The 24062-nt window shown below is 32.3% G+C and overlaps 1 protein-coding gene across 1 annotated transcript in view; it reads left to right on the plus strand.

Annotated features, from left to right (window-relative positions):
* Nucleotides 1-2250: 2250 nt before the first annotated feature.
* The window catches only part of vstm2la (V-set and transmembrane domain containing 2 like a), a 47255-nt gene continuing 25443 nt past the window's right edge, over nucleotides 2251-24062 (plus strand). The window contains exon 1 of the mRNA XM_077614010.1: nucleotides 2251-2722. Within this exon, the coding sequence (XP_077470136.1) occupies nucleotides 2614-2722 (109 nt within the window). The 5' untranslated portion in view covers nucleotides 2251-2613. The remainder of the gene's footprint in view (nucleotides 2723-24062) is intronic.

Consider the following 24062-nt stretch of genomic DNA (forward strand, 5'->3'; position numbering starts at 1 on the left):
TCAAGCATTGATTTTTTTTTAAAAAAAGGCCACGGTGAGTTTGAGATTGTCAAGGATTCTCATTAAGTGTGCACACATGGGAACAACAAAATTTCAGCTGTGGCTCTTTTGCAAAAAAGAAAACAATGTTATTAAAAAGGCAGACATGCTGCTTTATTATTTCATTTTTTCAGCACTTTCATTGTTCCCAAATGGCTAGAAGACCTTGAAAACTTGGATTCACATGCACTACACCAAGTTGCAAATGTCTCGCATTTCTGTCTTAATAAGATGTTAAGGTCCACCCGAGCGAGACTGGTTGCCAGTCAATGTTAACCGCGATGTAAAATGACAAAGCGAAAGCCATTGGAATTTCACGCTCTTTTATCTTCAACCTGAAATTGCAATTCCTTCAAAATCGACTTGGGATGCTGTAGGGCAAACAGTAGTCTATGATATTTATTGAATGTTCACGCCATTTGTGGGGCTTTTCCTTGTTAGGGTCCATTTGTCATCGGGCTCAATGAGATGTGGACAAGATGAGCCCCCCACCACCATTCTACATGCACTCAAGATCAATGACGTGTGTACAACGAGGAAAGAGTAGCTCTATCGCCTCTGAACGGCTATAACACCAAATGTGTGTTTCAGTACCATGGACAGCCATGAATACAATATTGTGTGTTTCAGTGCCACGGACAGCCACGAATAGAATATTGTGTGTTTCAGGACCCTGGACAGAAGCAGAGAAAATGGAGTGTTTGTCCCTGAGTAAAAACTGATTTCATTTCATTAATTTAATTATTTATTGATTTTTTTTTTCAAACCTATCTTGCTGATATAAAACTAAGACATTTCATTTAAAAAAAAATATCATCCAAAACTAATAGAAAATTGTTATTTTAATAATAATAAAATGAAACTGATTTCATTTCATTAATTTCAGTACCATGGACAGCCACGAATACAATATTGACTGTTTCAGGACCCTGGACAGAAGCAGAGAAAATTGAGTGTTTGTCCCGGAGTAAAAACTGATTTAATTTCATTCATTTAATTATTTATTTAATTTTCTTTTTCAAACCGACCTTGCTGATATAAAACTAAGACATTTCATTTAAAAAAAATATGATCCAAAACTCATAGAAAATTATTATTATTTTAATAATAATAAAATGATCAAACATTAAAAACAAATACAAGATAGTATAGCGAAAATATTTGTATTGAAGATTCACAAGATTAGAAAACTGTAATAAACAAAATAGAATGTTAATTACGTTTACGTTTTTTTCTGAGTAAGGAAAACGTCTTTTAATCATTTGTTTTTCATTTCAAAATATTTTTTTATTATGTTCAATATTTAAGTGGAGAAATGAAAATATTTTTAAACGTCTTTTAATCATTTGTTTCTCATTTCAAAATATATTATTTATTATGTTCAATATTTAAGTGGAGAACAGAACATACTTTTAAACGTCTGTTAATCATTTGTTTTTCATTTCAAAATATATTTTTTATTATGTTCAATATTTAAGTGGAGAAATGAAAATATTTTTATATATTGATTTTTACACACATTTTTGAACTAAAAACATGAAAAGAAAAAATTGGATTAAAAATTGCAATTGTTCATTTAAAAAGGGGAAAATTAGGAAATATAATACACATCTATATTCTTCATTTGAATTTAATCCGAAAACAGAAAGTTGACACTCATTATTTACTTTCTCGGGCCGCACAAAATGATGCGGCGGGCCAGATTTGGGCCCCGGGCCTCCACTTTGACACCTGCGAACTAATGATATGTGCACGCACATTCACCGTCAGCAAGCAATGTACCTAAACAATCATCCTGTCAGCATCATACAGCGAGATATACAGAATCTTGAATTTAGTGCGTACTGATTGGTCACCCTGTCCACTTTGGAGAACATTTTAGACTTAAGTGTGCCCTGTGTGAGTAAATAATTACTGCATTGATTTTTTTGTTTTTTAATCGCTTAATAATGGGAATTGCAATCATTAATAAGGGTATCAATTGGCCGAAGTTGACAGGTATGAGTTTTCAAAGTACAAAACACCCCAAAAAATAAAAATTTTCAGCAAAGTATTGCGCAATCAAGGCAGTAAGCAAGGATAAACAAACCACGTGACACTTGGACAATCACTTGTCAATCATCTGCAGGTGTGCTGACCCCGCCCCCACCTCGTTAGCTTAGCCAGCTGCCTTAAAGACACACGTCATCGTCAGCAACAAAACAAGACAAAACTCACGAAAAGTGTTTTAATGTCATTTTTTAGGAAGCCCTAAATCCATGCGCCGATGGGGTTAATTCTCCCTAACAATGAACGTTGAGCCACAGCACCACCCAGCCGTGACGTCTCCTTCCGCGGCAAATAGAGCCTCACGCGGGGCGGGCGTAGGCTAGTCGGTCATCCCCCGAGCGAGCGAGCGAGCGAGCTCAGTTGCCCGTTTTGACGCTCGGAGCAGGAAGGACCCGAAGCGTCTACCACTTTGACGCCGACGAAGAAGACCCCCTTTGTACGTGGATTTAACGCAGGAACCTCGGGAGAACCTCCCTCCGCCCCATGTGAGCTCGAGAAGAAGACACAGCCACGAGAAGAAGCGCAATGGGAGCCTTCAGAATACTGCTGGGGACTTTGCACTATGTGGGACTTTGCGTGTCCACCACCAGGCACAGCGGACACGGACACGCGGAGAATCACATCAGCGGACGCGGTAAGGTTTACGCCCGCCTTGTGCTGGGGAGCGGGGCGGATAATGCCGCCCACACAACAGGGTTACCGGTGACTAAATTTGGGGTTAAAAAAAAAAAATAATGATGTAGAAAAAAATATGAATGGAAGAAAAAAGAGTTTTATCGACGCAAAATGGTGCGGATTTAGACAGGGTAATTGGTTTAATCCAAAATAAGAAGTAATTAAAACAAGAAATGAAAAAGTCTTGTTTTTTAAGTATTTAAGAAATAGGCCACTTGTTGATTAATTCTGAATGAAATCATTTTTGAAATCTTTTAGATCACATAGAATGGGGTAAAATTGGAAGTACTGCAATAGTGGATTATGTGTATTGATGATTGGATACTGCAGGGAAATATTGGGTTTTGTGGTAAAATTTGGATATATTTTTTGGGGGGGTAGAGCAGTATTTTAGAAGTAAATTCTGTCATTTGTTCCATGGTAAATACAAACTATAAACTAAACCCTTTAAAATTGGAAGTACTGCAATTGTGGACTATGTGTACTGATGATTGGATACTGCAGGGAAATATTGGGTTTTGTGGTAAAATTTGGATATATTTTTTGGGGGTGTAGAGCAGTATTTTAGAAGTAACTTCTGTCATTTGTTCCATGGTAAGCCCCCCCCCTCTCCAAAAAAAAACTACCAACTAAACCCTTTAAAATTGGAAGTACTGAAATTGTGGACTGTGGACTGATGATTGGATACTGCAGGGAAACATTGGCTTTTGTGGTAAAACTTGGATATTTTTTAATAGAGCAGTATTTTAGAAGTAAATTCTGTAATTCGTTCCATGGTATTAAAAAAAAACTACCAACTAAACCCTTTAAAATGGGAAGTACTGGAATAGTGGACTTTGTGCACTGAAGCAGAATATTGTATTTTGTGGGAAAACTTTGATTTTTGTTGTTGTAAATGGAGCAGTATTTTATAAGTGAATTCTCAAATTCGTTCCACAGTACTCCCAAAAAATAACCTACCGATTAAACGCTTTAAAAATGACCAGCGTGTCCCAGTTGTGTAAGAAAGATGAGAGAAACACACAAATGTGGGAAAAAAAATGATAAAAAGCATGCAAAAACAGGAGTGTACTGTCAGGAAGAAGCTAACGTTAGCACACCAATACACCTACATGTCAAATGATGACTGAAGAACAAAGTTGCTTTCTCCAGGGATAAATAAAGTAAAAACAATAATGGAAGCTAAAACTTGGAGATTTGTTTGGTGACAGCCAATGGGAGGCCGTTGTGTGACGGACGCTACGCTACCGCGACCATTTCAAAATAAAATAACGGATACAGGAAATGTATTGGGGGATTTCGTTAACGTGGGTCTTGTTTTCCTACATTATAACTGTCATTTCCTTATCAAAATGTTTCGTAACCTGAAAATTTTGTATGTAGAGGCATTTGTAAGTAGAGGCATTTGTAAATAGAGGCATTTGTAAGTAGAGGTATCACTGTATTTGGGTTGTTGGGTTTGTTGCCAGTTGTTATTTTGTCATTTTTCTCTCTTGACAATCAATATTTAGCTGTTTGTTATTGTAAAGGAATTCGATATTTGCTACTGGACGTCCTCCAAAACCCTGAAACTACCATTTACATCCTGCAAAACTGCATGTCAGAGTTTGGAAGGATTTGATTCCATCGAACAATACTAGTTGACTGCGCGAAATGTCTGCTGATGCACGACTATTGGATGATTGACAGCATTTTTTGTTCTATCCGAGCGCCGTAGCCGCCGCTCTCCTCTTCGTCAGGCACGGCTGACACAAGATGGAAGTTAGTATTCTCTGTCAGTAGCGCTCTGCCCCAACATCCTGCCGGCTGCTTCTCATTTGCTCTTTCCCGCCAATGTTTACTACATCTTTACCAACCCAAGATAAGAATGAACAATGTTCACTTGCATATTAGAAACGATAAAAAAATGCAGTCCTCGTAGGTGGGCAAACATGAGTGGGGGAAAAAAATCTTGCCACTGTTTTTGATGGATTTTGGCTGGAATGGACATGAAAAGCATTTTTAACCTGATACGTGAATGTAAAATTTCTGGCATTTTCAGTATTTCCACAGAGGATTAATCTGGATTTTCAAATAATTTTTAGTACTGAACTTGTTTTTTCAATGATGTCCTGCTATATATATGTGCTACACACATGAATAAATATTTATAGGATAAAAAATAGAGATCAGGACCGAATAAGGGCAGCTGAGATGCATCTCATTAGCAACAAAGGGCGCCGAATAGAAGCAAGCCTCTTCATTTGGCCTAGATGAAAGGACTGATGTAACGAGCACCTGTGACAGGTTGTTTATTTTAGACTAAAGAACATGTATATTATGTTTCCAGATTCTCCCCTTTTTAGTTTACCGTATTTATTCGCATATAAGCCGCTTTTGTCGGACAAAAAATGATGACTGAATCGAGGGTACGGCTTATATGTGCATAAAAACAGAACATGCACGAAACTGCAAGTTGACGCCGCCATGGCGCTATGACGTCACGACGCAATGGTGCAATTTTGCACTTTAATATTGGATGAACATGATTTAAAAATATATTTTGTTTGCCGGGCGGCCCAGCGGCTAAGTGGTTAGGGTGTCGGGGTACTCGGACGTTTGGTCGCCTGGACGTTTGGTCGCCCGGATGTTTGGTCGCCCGGACGTTTGGTCGCCCGGACGTTTGGTCGCCCGGACGTTTGGTCGCCCGGACGCTTGGTCGCCCGGACGTTTGGTCGCCCGGACGTTTGGTCGCCCGGACGTTTGGTCGCCCGGACGTTTGGTCGCCCGGACGTTTGGTCGCCGGACGTTTGGTCGCCGGACGTTTGGTCGCCGGACGCTTGGTCGCCGGACGTTTGGTCGCCGGACGTTTGGTCGCCGGACGTTTGACAACATGACGGAGAGTTTATTGTTGAAACCAGCTCTCAAAGTTATATTCATGAGAGAGAGAGTTTAATATCTAAATATTTACTGTTGAAACCAGCTCTCAAATTTATATTCACCTGGGCGACCAAACGTCCGGGCGACCAAACGTCCGGGCGACCAAACGTCCGGGCGACCAAACGTCCGGGCGACCAAACGTCCGGGCGACCAAACGTCCGGGCGACCAAACGTCCGGGCGACCAAACGTCCGGGCGACCAAACGTCCGGGCGACCAAATGTCCGGGTGACCAAACGTCCGGTCACAGGGTGTCGGCCTCTTAGTGGGAGACCTGGGTTCAAATCTAGGTCAGTCCACCTGTGTGGAGTTTGCACTGGTTGGCAATACTGGTATAAATCATTGGCAGTCGTGTGAACAATATCAGCGGAGGTGCCACTGCATTTGTAACATAAAGGCAAACCTGCTTTGTAAGTGAGTAATGTCCTTGTCGTCGTAGCCATTTCGGCACAAAGCACGAAATGGATGGGAGGATGCCTTTGCTTTAGTTTTGTGCCGTTGGGCGAGTGACAAGAGGAGGAAGAGAGTAACCAGTAGAACACTCAAAACTTTTTTTTCAAAATACTGTACAGTGGTACCTCGAGATACGAGCTTAATTCGTTCCGAGACTGAGCTCGTATGTCGATTTTCTCGTAACTCAAGTGAACGTTTCCCATAGAAATGAACTAAAAACTAATTCAATTGTTACAACCCTCAAAAAACACCCAAAAACAGGATATTGAATTGGAAAAACATTTTTATTTGTTCTAATTCGCCATCTATTAACAAAGTAAAAAATAACTAGTGGTTTAATAGCATTAAAATGTGTTTAATTGTACTAAAATTAGACGGATTTCGTGGAGGAGAGAGAGTGGGGGGGACTTTTTGCATGGCAACGCGCTCATAACATAATTTTTTTTTAAAGGAACTTGGATTACGATGCAGACACACTCAAAAATAAGTTTATTTCTAATTTTGTTTTACATTTTGATACCTTTCTTCTCCCGGGTTGGCTCTACAGTGGTACCTCGAGATACGAGCTTAATCCGTTCCGGGACTGAGCTCGTATGACAAGTTACTCGTAACTCGAGGTAAAGTTTCCCATTGAAATGAATGGGAAACAAATTAATTCGTTCCAACTCTCTGAAAAAAACACCAGAAACAGGATATTGGATTGAAAAAAAAAGTTGTATTTCTTATAATTCGCCATATATTGACAAAGTAATAAATAACGAGTGGTTTAATAGAAATAAAGTGTTTAATCTAACTAAAATTGGCCGGATTTCGCCAAGGGGAGAGGGGCTTCGTTTTTTTTTTTCCTCCACACAACGCCCTCGTAAACAGAACAAACACTCCACCCTCACGTTCGCTATCGATGGGCTGTTTGCTGTCGTACTATTCCCTTCAAAATATTCCGAAAATGATGCACACAAATGTCCTCACAATCGGAGAACGCACGACCACTTGCCAACGAGCAGCAAGCAGTCTTATCAGCGATCGCCCCGCTGCTCATGAGAGCTACAGGGGCGCTGGCTAGCGGCTCATTTTAGCTTGTAGCATCTGTGTTCGCATCCCCTCGAACGGCGACTATGATAGAGTTGCTACCGGGGATGCTGTTGCGAGCCAGTGCCCCCGATGTTCTTATGAGCAGCCAACGAGCAGAGTCTTTTATCAGCGATCGCCCCGCTGCTCATGGGAGCTTCAGGGGCGCTGGCTAGCGGCTCCTTTTAGCTTGTAGCATCTGTGTTCGCATCCCTCGAACGGCGCCTATGATAGAGTTGCTACCGGGGATACTTTTGCGAGCACGAGTATACTTCATTACCCAGAAAGCCCTCTTTTCACCGCGCATGCGCGTTGTGCGTTTCCTGGTCTGAATAGCTCATCCGGTGCTCGTAAATATTGTTATACACGAAAGATATGCCAAAAAAAATGCCATGGCAACCTGGCGTGGTCGCATCACGAAACTTTGACCGCATCACGGGCGAATTATTCGATCGAAATTTCCCCCGTAAGACGAGCATTCCGTATGACGAACGGTCGTATGACGAGGTACCACTGTATTTGCCCCGGTACACGGTCGATTGGTCGCCGGTCTTTTGGTCACCCGGAAGGTTATTGATAATTACCATTTAAATCGTTGCTCAAATTCCCTAAATACAAACTGTGAATTACTATTTAGTCATACTTAATGCCCTAGTAATTATTAGGCTAAAGAAAAGCTCCAAATTTCCCAGACTTTTATTGTTTTTTTTGTTAGAGAACTTGTTAAGACCCTGACTGACGTAACTTCTTAAAGGGACAACGCATGTATATACAAACTCTTCTACACTCACACGTCGGCTCAGTGTAACTGCTCATGGCCATTGTTGGCTTTTATTGATGCGTAGACCGTGTTGTTTTACCTTGTTTGGTCGTCGGTCTTTTGGTCGCCCGTTGTCGCAGTCCGGGCGACCAAAAGACCGGTGACCAAAAGACCGGCGACAAATCGACCGCACACGATTTGCCCCACCTCCACCTTGACTTTCAGATGCAACCTATCGAGGGTTGTTTGCTTTTGTCTTCCCTTCAAAATATTCCCAAAATGATGCACACAATTGTCCTCACAATAGGATAACGCATGACCACTTGCCAACGAGAAGTAGTATATACTCCTCTCGTATTAGCGATCGCTCCGCCATTCGCACTGACTAACAGGAAAACACTGAAAAAAATGCAACGCTCCGCCCAGTGCTCGTAGAGACATTACATTATAAATAAAAATTTAAAACAAAATGAGAAATAAGTTTAGTGTAAGGTTAGATTAAAACTTTGAGTGTCTCTATCGTAATCCAAGTTCATTTAAATTTGTTTGTTATGTTACAAGCGCGTTGCCATGCAAAAAAAAAGTCTACCGCGGAGTCGGCTAATATGTGAGAAAATACGGTAACTCTTAAATTTGAAGGCAACTTTTGTGAAAATGGCTTGGCTGTCATCCCAGTTTTATGTGAGTTCCAAGTTTCCGCCGAGACTAATAATAGCCGGACTGGACGGCCACATTTTTTCACGGAGAATGTTTTGACGGATGATAGTGTGCCTTCCGAGCCCGTCGGGATGATCGTTTATCCGATGGATTTCGCCCGTCAGAGTCAAAGTGAAGAAGGAGAAATAAATGGAGGCCAAGGAAAGCCAAAGTCTTGCCGTGGCGGCAACGTCCCCCCCCCGTTTTTATCGGCCTCGGGGCCGTTCCGGCACCGATACTTTTCAATTACCGTCTCATTAGGGTATGCTTATCCAGGCGACCCATTACTCCAACCAATCAATTGTCTTAATTAACGAGTGAAGGCTAAATGAGCCGTTCGGAGTTTGGGAACTCTCGAGGGAGGAAGACTTGGAAGTGGCACCAAATTTTCAGCTTTTGTTTTCCACTCACATTTGCACACATTTAGTTTTGTATCGACGTTAATATGGCAGACATTTTTTTCTTGGAGTTTTGTATTGACGTCAATATGTCAGATATTTGTTTTTGTTTATTTTAGGGCTTTTCTTTTGGATTGTGAGTCCCACGCCTGGTAGTAAATTGCATGGCATTTTCAGTGGTACATTGTAAACTTCAGTTTAAAGGTAAGAGGTACATGAGTACTGTGGTGTGCCGTTTGTTTTTTTTGTATTTAGAAGCTACACGGTGTTTCAAATGTGGTGTGAAAATTTTAGTCTTTTTTTGTTGTTGCACATTTACAACAATGTTTAGGAACTTGAGTTTTTATACAAGTGCTAAAGGTAAATGGTCAATTTAATTGGTAAATCTGAATTGTAAATTTTAATGTTAAATCTAAACCCTATATGCAGTAGATGCTTATTCTAAATGTGAAATCTAAATATTACATCAAAATCTAAATATGAAATCGAAATTTAAATTTTAAATCAAAATGTTAAATATAAATGTTAAATTTTAATTTTAAATCAAAATATTAAATCGAAATGTTAAATCGAAATGTTAAATCGAAATGTTAAATCGAAATGTTAAATCTAAATCTAAATGTTAAATCTAAATCTTCAATAAAATCTAAATGTTAAATCTAAATCGTCAATGAAATCTAAATGTTAAATCTAAATTTTCAATGCAATCTAAATGTTAAATCTAAATTTTCAATGAAATCTAAATCTCTGGTCTAAATCTAAATCTGTGGTCTAAATCTAAATCTCAGGTCTAAATCTAAATGTTAAGTCTAAATCTAAATGTTAAGTCTAAATCTAAATGTTAAGTCTAAATCTAAATGTTAAGTCTAAATCTAAATGTTAAGTCTAAATCTAAATGTTAAGTCTAAATCTAAATGTTAAGTCTAAATCTAAATGTTAAGTCTAAATCTAAATGTTAAGTCTAAATCTAAATGTTAAGTCTAAATCTAAATGTTAAGTCTAAATCTAAATGTTAAATCTAAATGTTAAATCTAAATGTTAAATCTAAATGTTAAATCTAAATGTTAAATCTAAATGTTAAATCTAAATGTTAAATCTAAATGTTAAATCTAAATGTTAAATCTAAATGTTAAATCTAAATGTTAAATCTAAATGTTAAATCTAAATGTTAAGTCTAAATCTAAATGTTAAATCTAAATGTTAAGTCTAAATCTAAATGTTAAATCTAAATGTTAAGTCTAAATCTAAATGTTAAATCTAAATGTTAAATCTAAATGTTAAATCAAAATCTACATTGAAATGTTAAATCTACATTGAAATGTTAAATCTACATTGAAATGTTAAATCTAAATCTACATTGAAATGTTAAATTTAAAATCTAAATATTCAAATGAAATTTAAAACTACATATCAGTATACAGAATTTCTTAACAATACATATTCTTCCTATTGGTCTAATGACTAATTCCCAGTAAACTCCAAACCAAAACAGCAGCTGATTTCTTTCCACCTTTCCTAAAAATGGAGGCTCATGTGGAGCAAAATGATGAGCGTTCTGTTAAACATTTAACAATTGCCGATGCGACGCCGGCCAACGATCAGCGCCAGCTTGTCGGTTTAACTTGCGACTGCCTGTGTGTGTGTGTGTGTTTGTGTTGTGGATTTGGCAAAGCCCCTCCCTCCGCCCACTCTTCCTTTCCGCTGGGACGTAAAGTAGCGCAGGTTTGTGCTGGAGCATCACCAAGTCGTTACAGCGACAAGCATACGCTTGACTAGATCCATTAATATGGGCACACATCCCAGTAGAACTCCATAAACACCAGGGTGAATAGACCTAATACTTGATACTATTCCATTGGTTTTAAGTTTATTTTGTTGTTGTTGTAGTTTACAACACAATAGCTTTAATTTCCCTTTTTTTCTCGTATATTAGCCGCCTCCGCGTATAAGCCGTACCCTTCAAATTGTCTTAAAATCGTTGAATTTTATAATTTTTCTTGTATAAGCCGCCCACTGATTCAAAAATTTCACCTCTATATTCATGGTTTTAAAAGGGAGTACAAATGTGTTACTTTGAAGGAAAAATAATAAGAAAAATCATCACTCGTGGCATTTTTTAGATAGTGTATGAATCGAAAGGATCGTCTGCTGGATTGCACATTTGGGTCAATATATAAGGAAGTTAATGTGCCTGTCTTTGTAAATGCAAAATATCAAAATATTCAATTTGACAAAAGAAATAATTATATTTCGATGAGAACATGCTTTTTAATGACAGAAAGGACATATGCAAAAAAGGACAAAAGCCTTACTATACATGGTCATTTTAAAAAAGCCTTACTATACATGGTCATTTTTAAGAAAAAGCCTTACTATACATGGTCATTTTTAACAAAAAGCCTTACTATACATGGTCATTCAAAAAAAGCTTTACTATACATGGTCATTTAAAAAAAGCCTTACTATACATCGTTATTTTTTAAGAAAAAAAAGCCTTACGATACATGGTCATTTTTTTTTTTAAAAGTCTTACTATACACGTCATTTTTATAAAAAAAACTTTACTTTACATGGTCATTTAAAAAAAAGCCTTACTATACATGGTCATTTTTTAAAGAAAAAAGCCTTACCATACATGGTCATTTTTTAAAAAAAGCTTTACTTTACATGGTCATTTTAAAAAAGCCTTACTATACATGGTCATTTTTAAAGAAAAAAGCCTTACTATACATGGTCATTTTTTAAGAAAAAAAGCCTTACTATACATAGTCTTTTTTTTTTTAAAAGCCTTACTATACATGGTCTTTTTTTTTTTTAAAGCCTTACTATACATGGTCTTTTTTTTTTAAAAAAAGCCTTACTATACATGGTCATTTTTTAAAGAAAAAAACCCTTACTATACATGGTCATTTAAAAAAAAAAGTCTTACTATACATGGTCTTTTTTAAAAAAAAAAAAGCTTTACTATACATGGTCATTTAAAAAAAAAAGAAGCTTTACTATACATGGTCATTTGAAAAAAAAAGCTTTACTTTACATGGTCTTTTTAAAAAAAATGCTTTACTATACATGGTCATTTTTTTAAGAAAAAAAGCCTTACTATACATGGTCCTTTAAAAAAAAAAAGCCTTACTATAAATGGTCATTTTAAAAAAAGCCTTACTATACATGCTAATTTTTAAACAAAGCCTTAGTATACATTATCATTTAAAAAAAGCCTTAGTATACATGGTCGTTTTTCAAGAAAAATGCCTTTCTATACATGGTCATTTAAAAAAAAAAGCCTTACTCTACATGGTCATTTAAAAAAAAGCTATACAATACATGGTCATTTAAAAAAAAAAAAAAAACGTATCCGTCGTAGCAACGCTACCATGTGAAAATGACCGTGTGTGTACCCAATCATTACCCAATCAGAGAAGCCTATTGAAGTGCCTAAGACTTTGAACAAGGTAACAGCTGACAAAGGCATGGAAAAACACTGGCGGCATAACAAACTGACGTGTGTTGCCAGAGCCTAATTGATCCTGGCAACCCTCGGCAAAGCATATGAGAAGGGCAGGGCTCTCGTCAGGACTCCATCTCAGCACCCTCGATCATTCAAGTCCGCCCTTTTTACTCCATCTCTTGATGATGCGCGTCAAGAGAAGAAGAAGAATCGTCTCTTCGCCTTTTCAATGGCAACGTTGGCTTTTAAAAGCAGCACAAACAAGCTGGAGGCTCAGCTTGCAGTCAAGGACTCTCCCTCTGTCTTCTTCATCTTCGTCTTCGTCTTAAGAGATGTCTGGTGTTTTTGACGAGGAATGATTGCAGGCCGCTTTGAGATTGGCCAATCCAAAGCTGTGCTTGCTTTGAAGCACGCTCAAAAAATGGGGAAATCATCTCCGGGAGTTGAAGCTTGTGAACAGTGTTGTGTGGGATATGATAAAGCCAACTGAGGATCCACTTTAGTTTTTATGTTTTGAAACACACACAAAAAAATCAGATGCTACAAAAAAATATTGCTTGGGTACAGCGTAGCCACCACAGAGAAGTATTAGCTGTCGTCGGCACAAACAAGATTTGAATTGAAATGAATTGATTATATATTTTTTTTCATTATACAAATGTAAATGAGCTTTCACAAATGAATAATCAATAAATAAACAACAAAATAAGTAAGAAATAACTAGTCACATAATAGTCATCAACATATGTATACTAAATATTTCTGTTATCAGACTACTAATATTTGAATACTTTTACTATGCATAGTCATTTAAAAAAAAGCCTTACTATACTATGTAGTTTTTTAAGAAAAAAGCCTTACTATACTATGTAGTTTTTTAAGAAAAAAGCCTTACTATACTATGTCCTTTTTTAAGAAAAAAGCCTTACTATACTATGTCGTTTTTTAAGAAAAAAGCCTTACTATACTATGTCGTTTTTTAATGAAAAAAAAGCCTGACTATACTGTCGTTTTTTAAAGAAAAAAAGCCTTACTATACTATGTCGTTTTTTTAAAGAAAAAAAGCCTTACTATACTATGTCGTTTTTTTTAAAAGAAAAAAGCCTTACTATACTATGTAGTTTTTTAAGAAAAAAGCCTTACTATACTATGTCGTTTTTTAAAGAAAAAAGCCTTACTATACTATGTCGTTTTTTAAAGAAAAAAGCCTCACTATACTTTGTCGTTTTTTTAAAGAAAAAAAGCCTCACTATACTATATCGTTTTTTAAGAAAAAAGCCTTACTATACTATGTCGTTTTTAACAGAAAAAAGCCTTACTATATTATGTCGTTTTTTTAAACAAAAAAAGCCTTACTATACTATGTTGTTTTTTAAGAAAAAAGCCTTACTATACTATGTTCTTTTTTAAGAAAAAAGCCTTACTATACTATGTCGTTTTTTTTAAGAAAAAAGCCTTACTATACTATGTCGTTTTCTTAAGAAAAAAGCCTTACTATACTATGTCGTTTTTTAAGAAAAAAGCCATACTATACTATGTCGTTTTTTGGAAAAAAGCCTTACTATACTATGTCGTTTTTTATAAAAAAAGCCTTACTATACTATGTCGTTTTTTATGAAAAAGCCTTACTATACTATGTCGTTTTTTAAAGAAAAAAAGCCTTACTATACTATGTCGTTTTTTTAAGAGAAAAAAAGCATTACTATACTGTCGGTTTTTTAAGAAAAAAGCCTTACTATACTATGTCGTTTTTTTATGAAAAAAAGCCTTACTATACTATGTCGTTTTTTTTATGGAAAAAAGCCTTACTATACTATGTCGTTTTTTAAAGAAAAAAAGCCTTACTATACTATGTCGTTTTTTTTAAAGAAAAAAAGCCTTACTATACTATGTCGTTTTTTTTTTAAGAAAAAAGCCTTACTATACTATGTCGTTTTTTTAAAGAAAAAAGCCTTACTATACTATGTCCTTTTTTAAGAAAAAAGCCTTACTATACTATGTCGTTTTTTAAAAGAAAAAAAGCCTTACTATACTATGTCGTTTTTTTAAAAGAAAAAAGCCTTACTATACTATGTCGTTTTTTTTAAGAAAAAAGCCTTACTATACTATGTCCTTTTTTAAGAAAAAAGCCTTACTATACTATGTCGTTTTTTAAAGAAAAAAGCCTTACTATACTATGTCGTTTTTTAAAGAAAAAAGCCTCACTATACTGTCGTTTTTTAAGAAAAAAAGCCTCACTATACTATGTCGTTTTTTTAAGAAAAAAAGCCTCACTATACTATATCGTTTTTTAAGAAAAAAGCCTTACTATACTATGTCCTTTTTAAAGAAAAAAGCCTTACTATACTATGTCGTTTTTAACAGAAAAAAGCCTTACTATATTATGTCGTTTTTTTTAAACAAAAAAGCCTTACTATACTATGTTGTTTTTTAAGAAAAAAGCCTTACTGTACTATGTCCTTTTTTAAGAAAAAAGCCTTACTGTACTATGTCGTTTTTTAAAGAAAAAAGCCTTACTATACTATGTCGTTTTCTTAAGAAAAAAGCCTTACTATATTATGTCGTTTTTTTAAGAAAAAAGCCTTACTATAATATGTCGTTTTTTTAAAGAAAAAAGCCTTACTATACTATGTCCTTTTTTAAAGAAAAAAGCCTTACTATACTATGTTGTTTTTTTAAGAAAAAAAGCCTCACTATACTATGTTGTTTTTAAGAAAAAAGCCTTACTATACTATGTCGTTTTTTTAAGAGAAAAAAAGCATTACTATACTGTCGTTTTTTTAAGAAAAAACCCTTACTATACTATGTCGTTTTTTATGAAAAAAAGCCTTACTATACTATGTCGTTTTTTTATGGAAAAAAAAGCCTTACTATACTATGTCGTTTTTTAAAGAAAAAAAGCCTTACTATACTATGTCGTTTTTTTAAAAGAAAAAAGCCTTACTATACTATGTCGTTTTTTTAAAGAAAAAAGCCTTACTATACTATGTCCTTTTTTAAGAAAAAAGCCTTACTATACTATGTCGTTTTTTAAAGAAAAAAGCCTTACTATACTATGTCGTTTTTTAAAGAAAAAAGCCTCACTATACTATGTCGTTTTTTTAAGAAAAAAAGCCTCACTATACTATATCGTTTTTAAGAAAAAAGCCTTACTATACTGTGTCGTTTTTAACAGAAAAAAGCCTTACTATATTATGTCGTTTTTTTTAAACAAAAAAGCCTTACTATACTATGTTGTTTTTTAAGAAAAAAGCCTTACTATACTATGTCGTTTTTTTTTTACGAAAAAAGCCTTACTATACTATGTCCTTTTTTAAGAAAAAAGCCTTACTATACTATGTCGTTTTTTTAAAGAAAAAAAGCCTTACTATACTATGTCGTTTTTTTTTAAAGAAAAAAGCCTTACTATATTATGTAGTTTTTTAAGAAAAAAGCCTTACTATACTATGTCCTTCTTTAAGAAAAAAGCCTTACTATACTATGTTGTTTTTTAAAGAAAAAAGCCTTACTATACCATGTCGTTTTTTAAAGAAAAAAGCCTCACTATACTTTGTCGTTTTTTTAAAGAAAAAAAGCCTCACTATACTATATCGTTTTTTAAGAAAAAAGCCTTACTATACTATGTCGTTTTTAACAGAAAAAAGCCTTAGTATATTATGTCGTTTTTTTAAACAAAAAAGCCTTACTATACTATGTTGTTTTTTAAGAAAAAAGCCTTACTATACTATGTTCTTTTTTAAGAAAAAGCCTTACTATACTATGTCGTTTTTTTTAAGAAAAAAGCCTTACTATACTATGTCGTTTTCTTAAGAAAAAAGCCTTACTATACTATGTCGTTTTTTAAGAAAAAAAGCCATACTATACTATGTCGTTTTTTTGGAAAAAAGCCTTACTATACTATGTCGTTTTTTATGAAAAAAGCCTTACTATACTATGTCGTTTTTTATGAAAAAGACTTACTATACTATGTCGTTTTTTAAAGAAAAAAAGCCTTACTATACTATGTCGTTTTTTTAAGAGAAAAAAAGCATTACTATACTGTCGGTTTTTTAAGAAAAAAGCCTTACTATATTATGTCGTTTTTTTATGAAAAAAAGCCTTACTATACTATGTCGTTTTTTTATGGAAAAAAAGCCTTACTATACTATGTCGTTTTTTAAAGAAAAAAAGCCTTACTATACTATGTCGTTTTTTTAAAGAAAAAAAGCCTTACTATACTATGTCGTTTTTTTTAAAAGAAAAAAGCCTTACTATACTATGTCGTTTTTTTAAAGAAAAAAGCCTTACTATACTATGTCCTTTTTTAAGAAAAAAGCCTTACTATACTATGTCGTTTTTTAAAAGAAAAAAAGCCTTACTATACTATGTCGTTTTTTTAAAAGAAAAAAGCCTTACTATACTATGTCGTTTTTTTTAAAGAAAAAAGCCTTACTATACTATGTCCTTTTTTAAGAAAAAAGCCTTACTATACTATGTCGTTTTTTAAAGAAAAAAGCCTTACTATACTATGTCGTTTTTTAAAGAAAAAAGCCTCACTATACTATGTCAGTTTTTAAGAAAAAAAGCCTCACTATACTATGTCGTTTTTTTAAGAAAAAAAGCCTCACTATACTATATCGTTTTTTAAGAAAAAAACCTTACTATACTATGTCCTTTTTAAAGAAAAAAGCCTTACTATACTATGTCGTTTTTAACAGAAAAAAGCCTTACTATATTATGTCGTTTTTTTTTAAACAAAAAAGCCTTACTATACTATGTTGTTTTTTAAGAAAAAAGCCTTACTGTACTATGTCCTTTTTTAAGAAAAAAGCCTTACTGTACTATGTCGTTTTTAAAGAAAAAAGCCTTACTATAATATGTCGTTTTCTTAAGAAAAAAGCCTTACTATATTATGTCGTTTTTTTAAGAAAAAAGCCTTACTATACTGTGTCGTTTTTTTAAAGAAAAAAGCCTTACTATACTATATTGTTTTTAAGAAAAAAGCCTTACTATACTATGTCGTTTTTTATGAAAAAGCCTTACTATACTATGTCGTTTTTTAAAGAAAAAAAGCCTTACTATACTATGTCGTTTTTTTAAGAGAAAAAAAGCATTACTATACTGTCGGTTTTTTAAGAAAAAAGCCTTACTATACTATGTCGTTTTTTTATGGAAAAAAAGCCTTACTATACTATGTCGTTTTTTAAAGAAAAAAAGCCTTACTATACTATGTCGTTTTTTTAAAGAAAAAAAGCCTTACTATACTATGTCGTTTTTTTTTAAAGAAAAAAGCCTTACTATACTATGTCGTTTTTTTAAAGAAAAAAGCCTTACTATACTATGTCCTTTTTTAAGAAAAAAGCCTTACTATACTATGTCGTTTTTTAAAAGAAAAAAAGCCTTACTATACTATGTCGTTTTTTTAAAAGAAAAAAGCCTTACTATACTATGTCGTTTTTTTTAAAGAAAAAAGCCTTACTATACTATGTCCTTTTTTAAGAAAAAAGCCTTACTATACTATGTCGTTTTTAAAGAAAAAAGCCTTACTATACTATGTCGTTTTTTAAAGAAAAAAGCCTCACTATACTATGTCGTTTTTTAAGAAAAAAAGCCTCACTATACTATGTCGTTTTTTTAAGAAAAAAAGCCTCACTATACTATATCGTTTTTTAAGAAAAAAGCCTTACTATACTATGTCCTTTTTAAAGAAAAAAGCCTTACTATACTATGTCGTTTTTAACAGAAAAAAGCCTTACTATATTATGTCGTTTTTTTTTAAACAAAAAAGCCTTACTATACTATGTTGTTTTTTAAGAAAAAAGCCTTACTGTACTATGTCCTTTTTTAAGAAAAAAGCCTTACTGTACTATGTCGTTTTTTAAAGAAAAAAGCCTTACTATACTGTGTCGTTTTCTTAAGAAAAAAGCCTTACTATATTATGTCGTTTTTTAAGAAAAAAGCCTTACTATACTATGTCGTTTTTTTAAAGAAAAAAGCCTTACTATACTATGTCGTTTTTAACAGAAAAAAGCCTTACTATATTATGTCGTTTTTTTTAAACAAAAAAGCCTTACTATACTATGTTGTTTTTTAAGAAAAAAGCCTTACTGTACTATGTCCTTTTTTAAGAAAAAAGCCTTACTGTACTATGTCGTTTTTTAAAGAAAAAAGCCTTACTATAATATGTCGTTTTCTTAAGAAAAAAGCCTTACTATATTATGTCGTTTTTTTAAGAAAAAAGCCTTACTATACTGTGTCGTTTTTTTAAAGAAAAAAGCCTTACTATACTATATTGTTTTTAAGAAAAAAGCCTTACTATACTATGTCGTTTTTTATGAAAAAGCCTTACTATACTATGTCGTTTTTTAAAGAAAAAAAGCCTTACTATACTATGTCGTTTTTTTAAGAGAAAAAAAGCATTACTATACTGTCGGTTTTTTAAGAAAAAAGCCTTACTATACTATGTCGTTTTTTTATGGAAAAAAAGCCTTACTATACTATGTCGTTTTTTAAAGAAAAAAAGCCTTACTATACTATGTCGTTTTTTTAAAGAAAAAAAGCCTTACTATACTATGTCGTTTTTTTTTAAAGAAAAAAGCCTTACTATACTATGTCGTTTTTTTAAAGAAAAAAGCCTTACTATACTATGTCCTTTTTTAAGAAAAAAGCCTTACTATACTATGTCGTTTTTTAAAAGAAAAAAAGCCTTACTATACTATGTCGTTTTTTTAAAAGAAAAAAGCCTTACTATACTATGTCGTTTTTTTTAAAGAAAAAAGCCTTACTATACTATGTCCTTTTTTAAGAAAAAAGCCTTACTATACTATGTCGTTTTTTAAAGAAAAAAGCCTTACTATACTATGTCGTTTTTTAAAGAAAAAAGCCTCACTATACTATGTCGTTTTTAAGAAAAAAAGCCTCACTATACTATGTCGTTTTTTTAAGAAAAAAAGCCTCACTATACTATATCGTTTTTTAAGAAAAAAACCTTACTATACTATGTCCTTTTTAAAGAAAAAAGCCTTACTATACTATGTCGTTTTTAACAGAAAAAAGCCTTACTATATTATGTCGTTTTTTTTTAAACAAAAAAGCCTTACTATACTATGTTGTTTTTTAAGAAAAAAGCCTTACTGTACTATGTCCTTTTTTAAGAAAAAAGCCTTACTGTACTATGTCGTTTTTTAAAGAAAAAAGCCTTACTATAATATGTCGTTTTCTTAAGAAAAAAGCCTTACTATATTATGTCGTTTTTTTAAGAAAAAAGCCTTACTATACTGTGTCGTTTTTTTAAAGAAAAAAGCCTTACTATACTATATTGTTTTTAAGAAAAAAGCCTTACTATACTATGTCGTTTTTTATGAAAAAGCCTTACTATACTATGTCGTTTTTTAAAGAAAAAAAGCCTTACTATACTATGTCGTTTTTTTAAGAGAAAAAAAGCATTACTATACTGTCGGTTTTTTAAGAAAAAAGCCTTACTATACTATGTCGTTTTTTTATGGAAAAAAAGCCTTACTATACTATGTCGTTTTTTAAAGAAAAAAAGCCTTACTATACTATGTCGTTTTTTTAAAGAAAAAAAGCCTTACTATACTATGTCGTTTTTTTTTAAAGAAAAAAGCCTTACTATACTATGTCGTTTTTTTAAAGAAAAAAGCCTTACTATACTATGTCCTTTTTTAAGAAAAAAGCCTTACTATACTATGTCGTTTTTTAAAAGAAAAAAAGCCTTACTATACTATGTCGTTTTTTTAAAAGAAAAAAGCCTTACTATACTATGTCGTTTTTTTTAAAGAAAAAAGCCTTACTATACTATGTCCTTTTTTAAGAAAAAAGCCTTACTATACTATGTCGTTTTTAAAGAAAAAAGCCTTACTATACTATGTCGTTTTTTAAAGAAAAAAGCCTCACTATACTATGTCGTTTTTTAAGAAAAAAAGCCTCACTATACTATGTCGTTTTTTTAAGAAAAAAAGCCTCACTATACTATATCGTTTTTTAAGAAAAAAGCCTTACTATACTATGTCCTTTTTAAAGAAAAAAGCCTTACTATACTATGTCGTTTTTAACAGAAAAAAGCCTTACTATATTATGTCGTTTTTTTTTAAACAAAAAAGCCTTACTATACTATGTTGTTTTTTAAGAAAAAAGCCTTACTGTACTATGTCCTTTTTTAAGAAAAAAGCCTTACTGTACTATGTCGTTTTTTAAAGAAAAAAGCCTTACTATACTGTGTCGTTTTCTTAAGAAAAAAGCCTTACTATATTATGTCGTTTTTTAAGAAAAAAGCCTTACTATACTATGTCGTTTTTTAAAGAAAAAAGCCTTACTATACTATGTCGTTTTCTTAAGAAAAAAGCCTTACTATACTATGTCGTTTTTTAAAGAAAAAAGCCTTACTATACTATGTTGTTTTTTAAGAAAAAAGCCTTACTATACTATGTTGTTTTTTTAAGAAAAAAAGCCTCACTATACTATATTGTTTTTAAGAAAAAAGCCTTACTATACTATGTCGTTTTTTTAAGAGAAAAAAAGCATTACTATACTGTCGTTTTTTTAAGAAAAAACCCTTACTATACTATGTCGTTTTTTATGAAAAAAAGCCTTACTATACTATGTCGTTTTTTTATGGAAAAAAAGCCTTACTATACTATGTCGTTTTTTAAAGAAAAAAAGCCTTACTATACTATGTCGTTTTTTTAAAAGAAAAAAGCCTTACTATACTATGTCGTTTTTTTTAAAGAAAAAAGCCTTACTATACTATGTCCTTTTTTAAGAAAAAAGCCTTACTATACTATGTCGTTTTTTAAAGAAAAAAGCCTTACTATACTATGTCCTTTTTTAAGAAAAAAGCCTTACTATACTATGTCGTTTTTTTAAAGAAAAAAAGCCTTACTATACTATGTAGTTTTTTAAGAAAAAAGCCTTACTATACTATGTCCTTCTTTAAGAAAAAAGCCTTACTATACTATGTCGTTTTTTTTAAAAGAAAAAAGCCTTACTATACTATGTAGTTTTTTAAAGAAAAAAGCCTTACTATACTATGTCGTTTTTTAAGAAAAAAGCCTTACTATACTATGTCGTTTTTAACAGAAAAAAGCCTTAGTATATTATGTCGTTTTTTTAAACAAAAAAGCCTTACTATACTATGTTGTTTTTTAAGAAAAAAGCCTTACTATACTATGTTCTTTTTTAAAGAAAAAAGCCTTACTATACTATGTCGTTGTTTTAAGAAAAAAAGCCTCACTATACTAAATCGTTTTTAAGAAAAAAGAAAAAAGCCTTACTATACTATGTCGTTTTTTTAAGAGAAAAAAAGCATTACTATACTGTCGTTTTTTTAAGAAAAAAGCCTTACTATACTATGTTGTTTTTTATGAAAAAAAGCCTTACTATACTATGTCGTTTTTTATGGAAAAAAAGCCTTATTATACTATGTCGTTTTTTAAAGAAAAAAAGCCTTACTATACTATGTCGTTTTTTTAAAAGAAAAAAGCCTTACTATACTATGTCGTTTTTTTTTAAGAAAAAGGCCTTACTATACTATGTCCTTTTTTAAGAAAAAAGCCTTACTATACTATGTCCTTTTTTAAGAAAAAAGCCTTACTATACTATGTCGTTTTTTTAAAGAAAAAAGCCTTACTATACTATGTCATTTTTTTAAAGAAAAAAAGCCTTACTATACTATGTCGTTTTTTAAAGAAAAAAAGCCTTACTATATATAATATGTTGTTTTTTTAAAGAAAAAAGCCTTAGTATACTATGTCCTTTTTTAAGAAAAAAGCCTTACTATACTATGTCGTTTTTTTAAAAAAAAAGCCTTACTATACTATGTCATTTTTTTAAAGAAAAAAAGCCTTACTATACTATGTCGTTTTTTAAAGAAAAAAAGCCTTACTATATATAATATGTTGTTTTTTTTAAGAAAAAAGCCTTACTATACTATGTCCTTTTTTAAAGAAAAAAGCCTTACTATACTATGTCCTTTTTTAAAGAAAAAAGCCTTACTATACTATGTCGTTTTTTTTTACGAAAAAAGCCTTACTATACTATGTCCTTTTTTAAGAAATAAAGCCTGACTATACTATGTCGTTTTTTTAAGAAAAAAAGCCTCACTATACTAAATCGTTTTTAAGAAAAAAGAAAAAAGCCTTACTATCCTATGTCGTTTTTTTAAGAGAAAAAAAGCATTACTATACTGTCGTTTTTTTAAGCAAAAAGCCTTACTATACTATGTCGTTTTTTATGAAAAAAAGCCTTACTATACTATGTCGTTTTTTATGAAAAAAAGCCTTACTATACTATGTCGTTTTTTATGGAAAAAAAGCCTTACTATACTATGTCGTTTTTTAAAGAAAAAAAGCCTTACTATACTATGTCGTTTTTTTAAGAAAAAAGCCTTACTATACTATGTCCTTTTTTAAGAAAAAAGCCTTACTATACTATGTCGTTTTTTAAAGAAAAAAGCCTTACTATACTATGTCGTTTTTTAAAGAAAAAAGCCTCACTATACTATGTCGTTTTTTTAAGAAAAAAAGCCTCACTATACTATATCGTTTTTTAAGAAAAAAGCCTTACTATACTATGTCGTTTTTAACAGAAAAAAGCCTTACTATATTATGTCGTTTTTTTTAAACAAAAAAGCCTTACTATACTATGTCCTTTTTTAAGAAAAAAGCCTTACTATACTATGTCGTTTTTTTAAAGAAAAAAGCCTTACTATACTATGTCATTTTTTTTAAAAAAAGCCTTACTATACTATGTCGTTTTTTAAAGAAAAAAAGCCTTACTATATATAATATGTTGTTTTTTTAAAGAAAAAAGCCTTACTATATTATGTCGTTTTTTAAGAAAAAAGCCTTACTATACTATGTCCTTTTTAAAGAACAAAGCCTTACTATACTATGTCGTTTTTAACAGAAAAAAGCCTTAATATATTATGTCCTTTTTTTAAACAAAAAAGCCTTACTATACTATGTTGTTTTTTAAGAAAAAAGCCTTACTATACTATGCCCTTTTTTAAGAAAAAAGTCTTACTATACTATGTCGTTTTTTAAAGAAAAAAGCCTTACTATACTATGTCGTTTTCTTAAGAAAAAAGCCTTACTATATTATGTCGTTTTTTTAAGAAAAAAGCCTTACTATACTATGTCGTTTTTTAACGAAAAAAAGCCTTACTATACTATGTCGTTTTTTTATGGAAAAAAAGCCTTACTATACTATGTCGTTTTTTAAAGAAAAAAAGCCTTACTATACTATGTCGTTTTTTCATGGAAAAAAAGCCTTACTATACTATGTCGTTTTTTAAAGAAAAAGAGCCTTACTATACTATGTCGTTTTTTAAAGAAAAAAAGCCTTACTATACTATGTCGTTTTTTTTAAAGAAAAAAGCCTTACTATACTATGTCGTTTTTTTTAAAGAAAAAAGCCTTACTATACTATGTCCTTTTTTAAGAAAAAAGCCTTACTATACTATGTCGTTTTTTAAAGAAAAAAGCCTAACTATACTATGTCGTTTTTTAAAGAAAAAAGCCTCACTATACTATGTCGTTTTTTTAAGAAAAAAAGCCTCACTAT

Source organism: Stigmatopora argus, chromosome 1 (genome assembly GCF_051989625.1).
Source record: "Stigmatopora argus isolate UIUO_Sarg chromosome 1, RoL_Sarg_1.0, whole genome shotgun sequence".
NCBI lineage: Eukaryota > Metazoa > Chordata > Actinopteri > Syngnathiformes > Syngnathidae > Stigmatopora > Stigmatopora argus.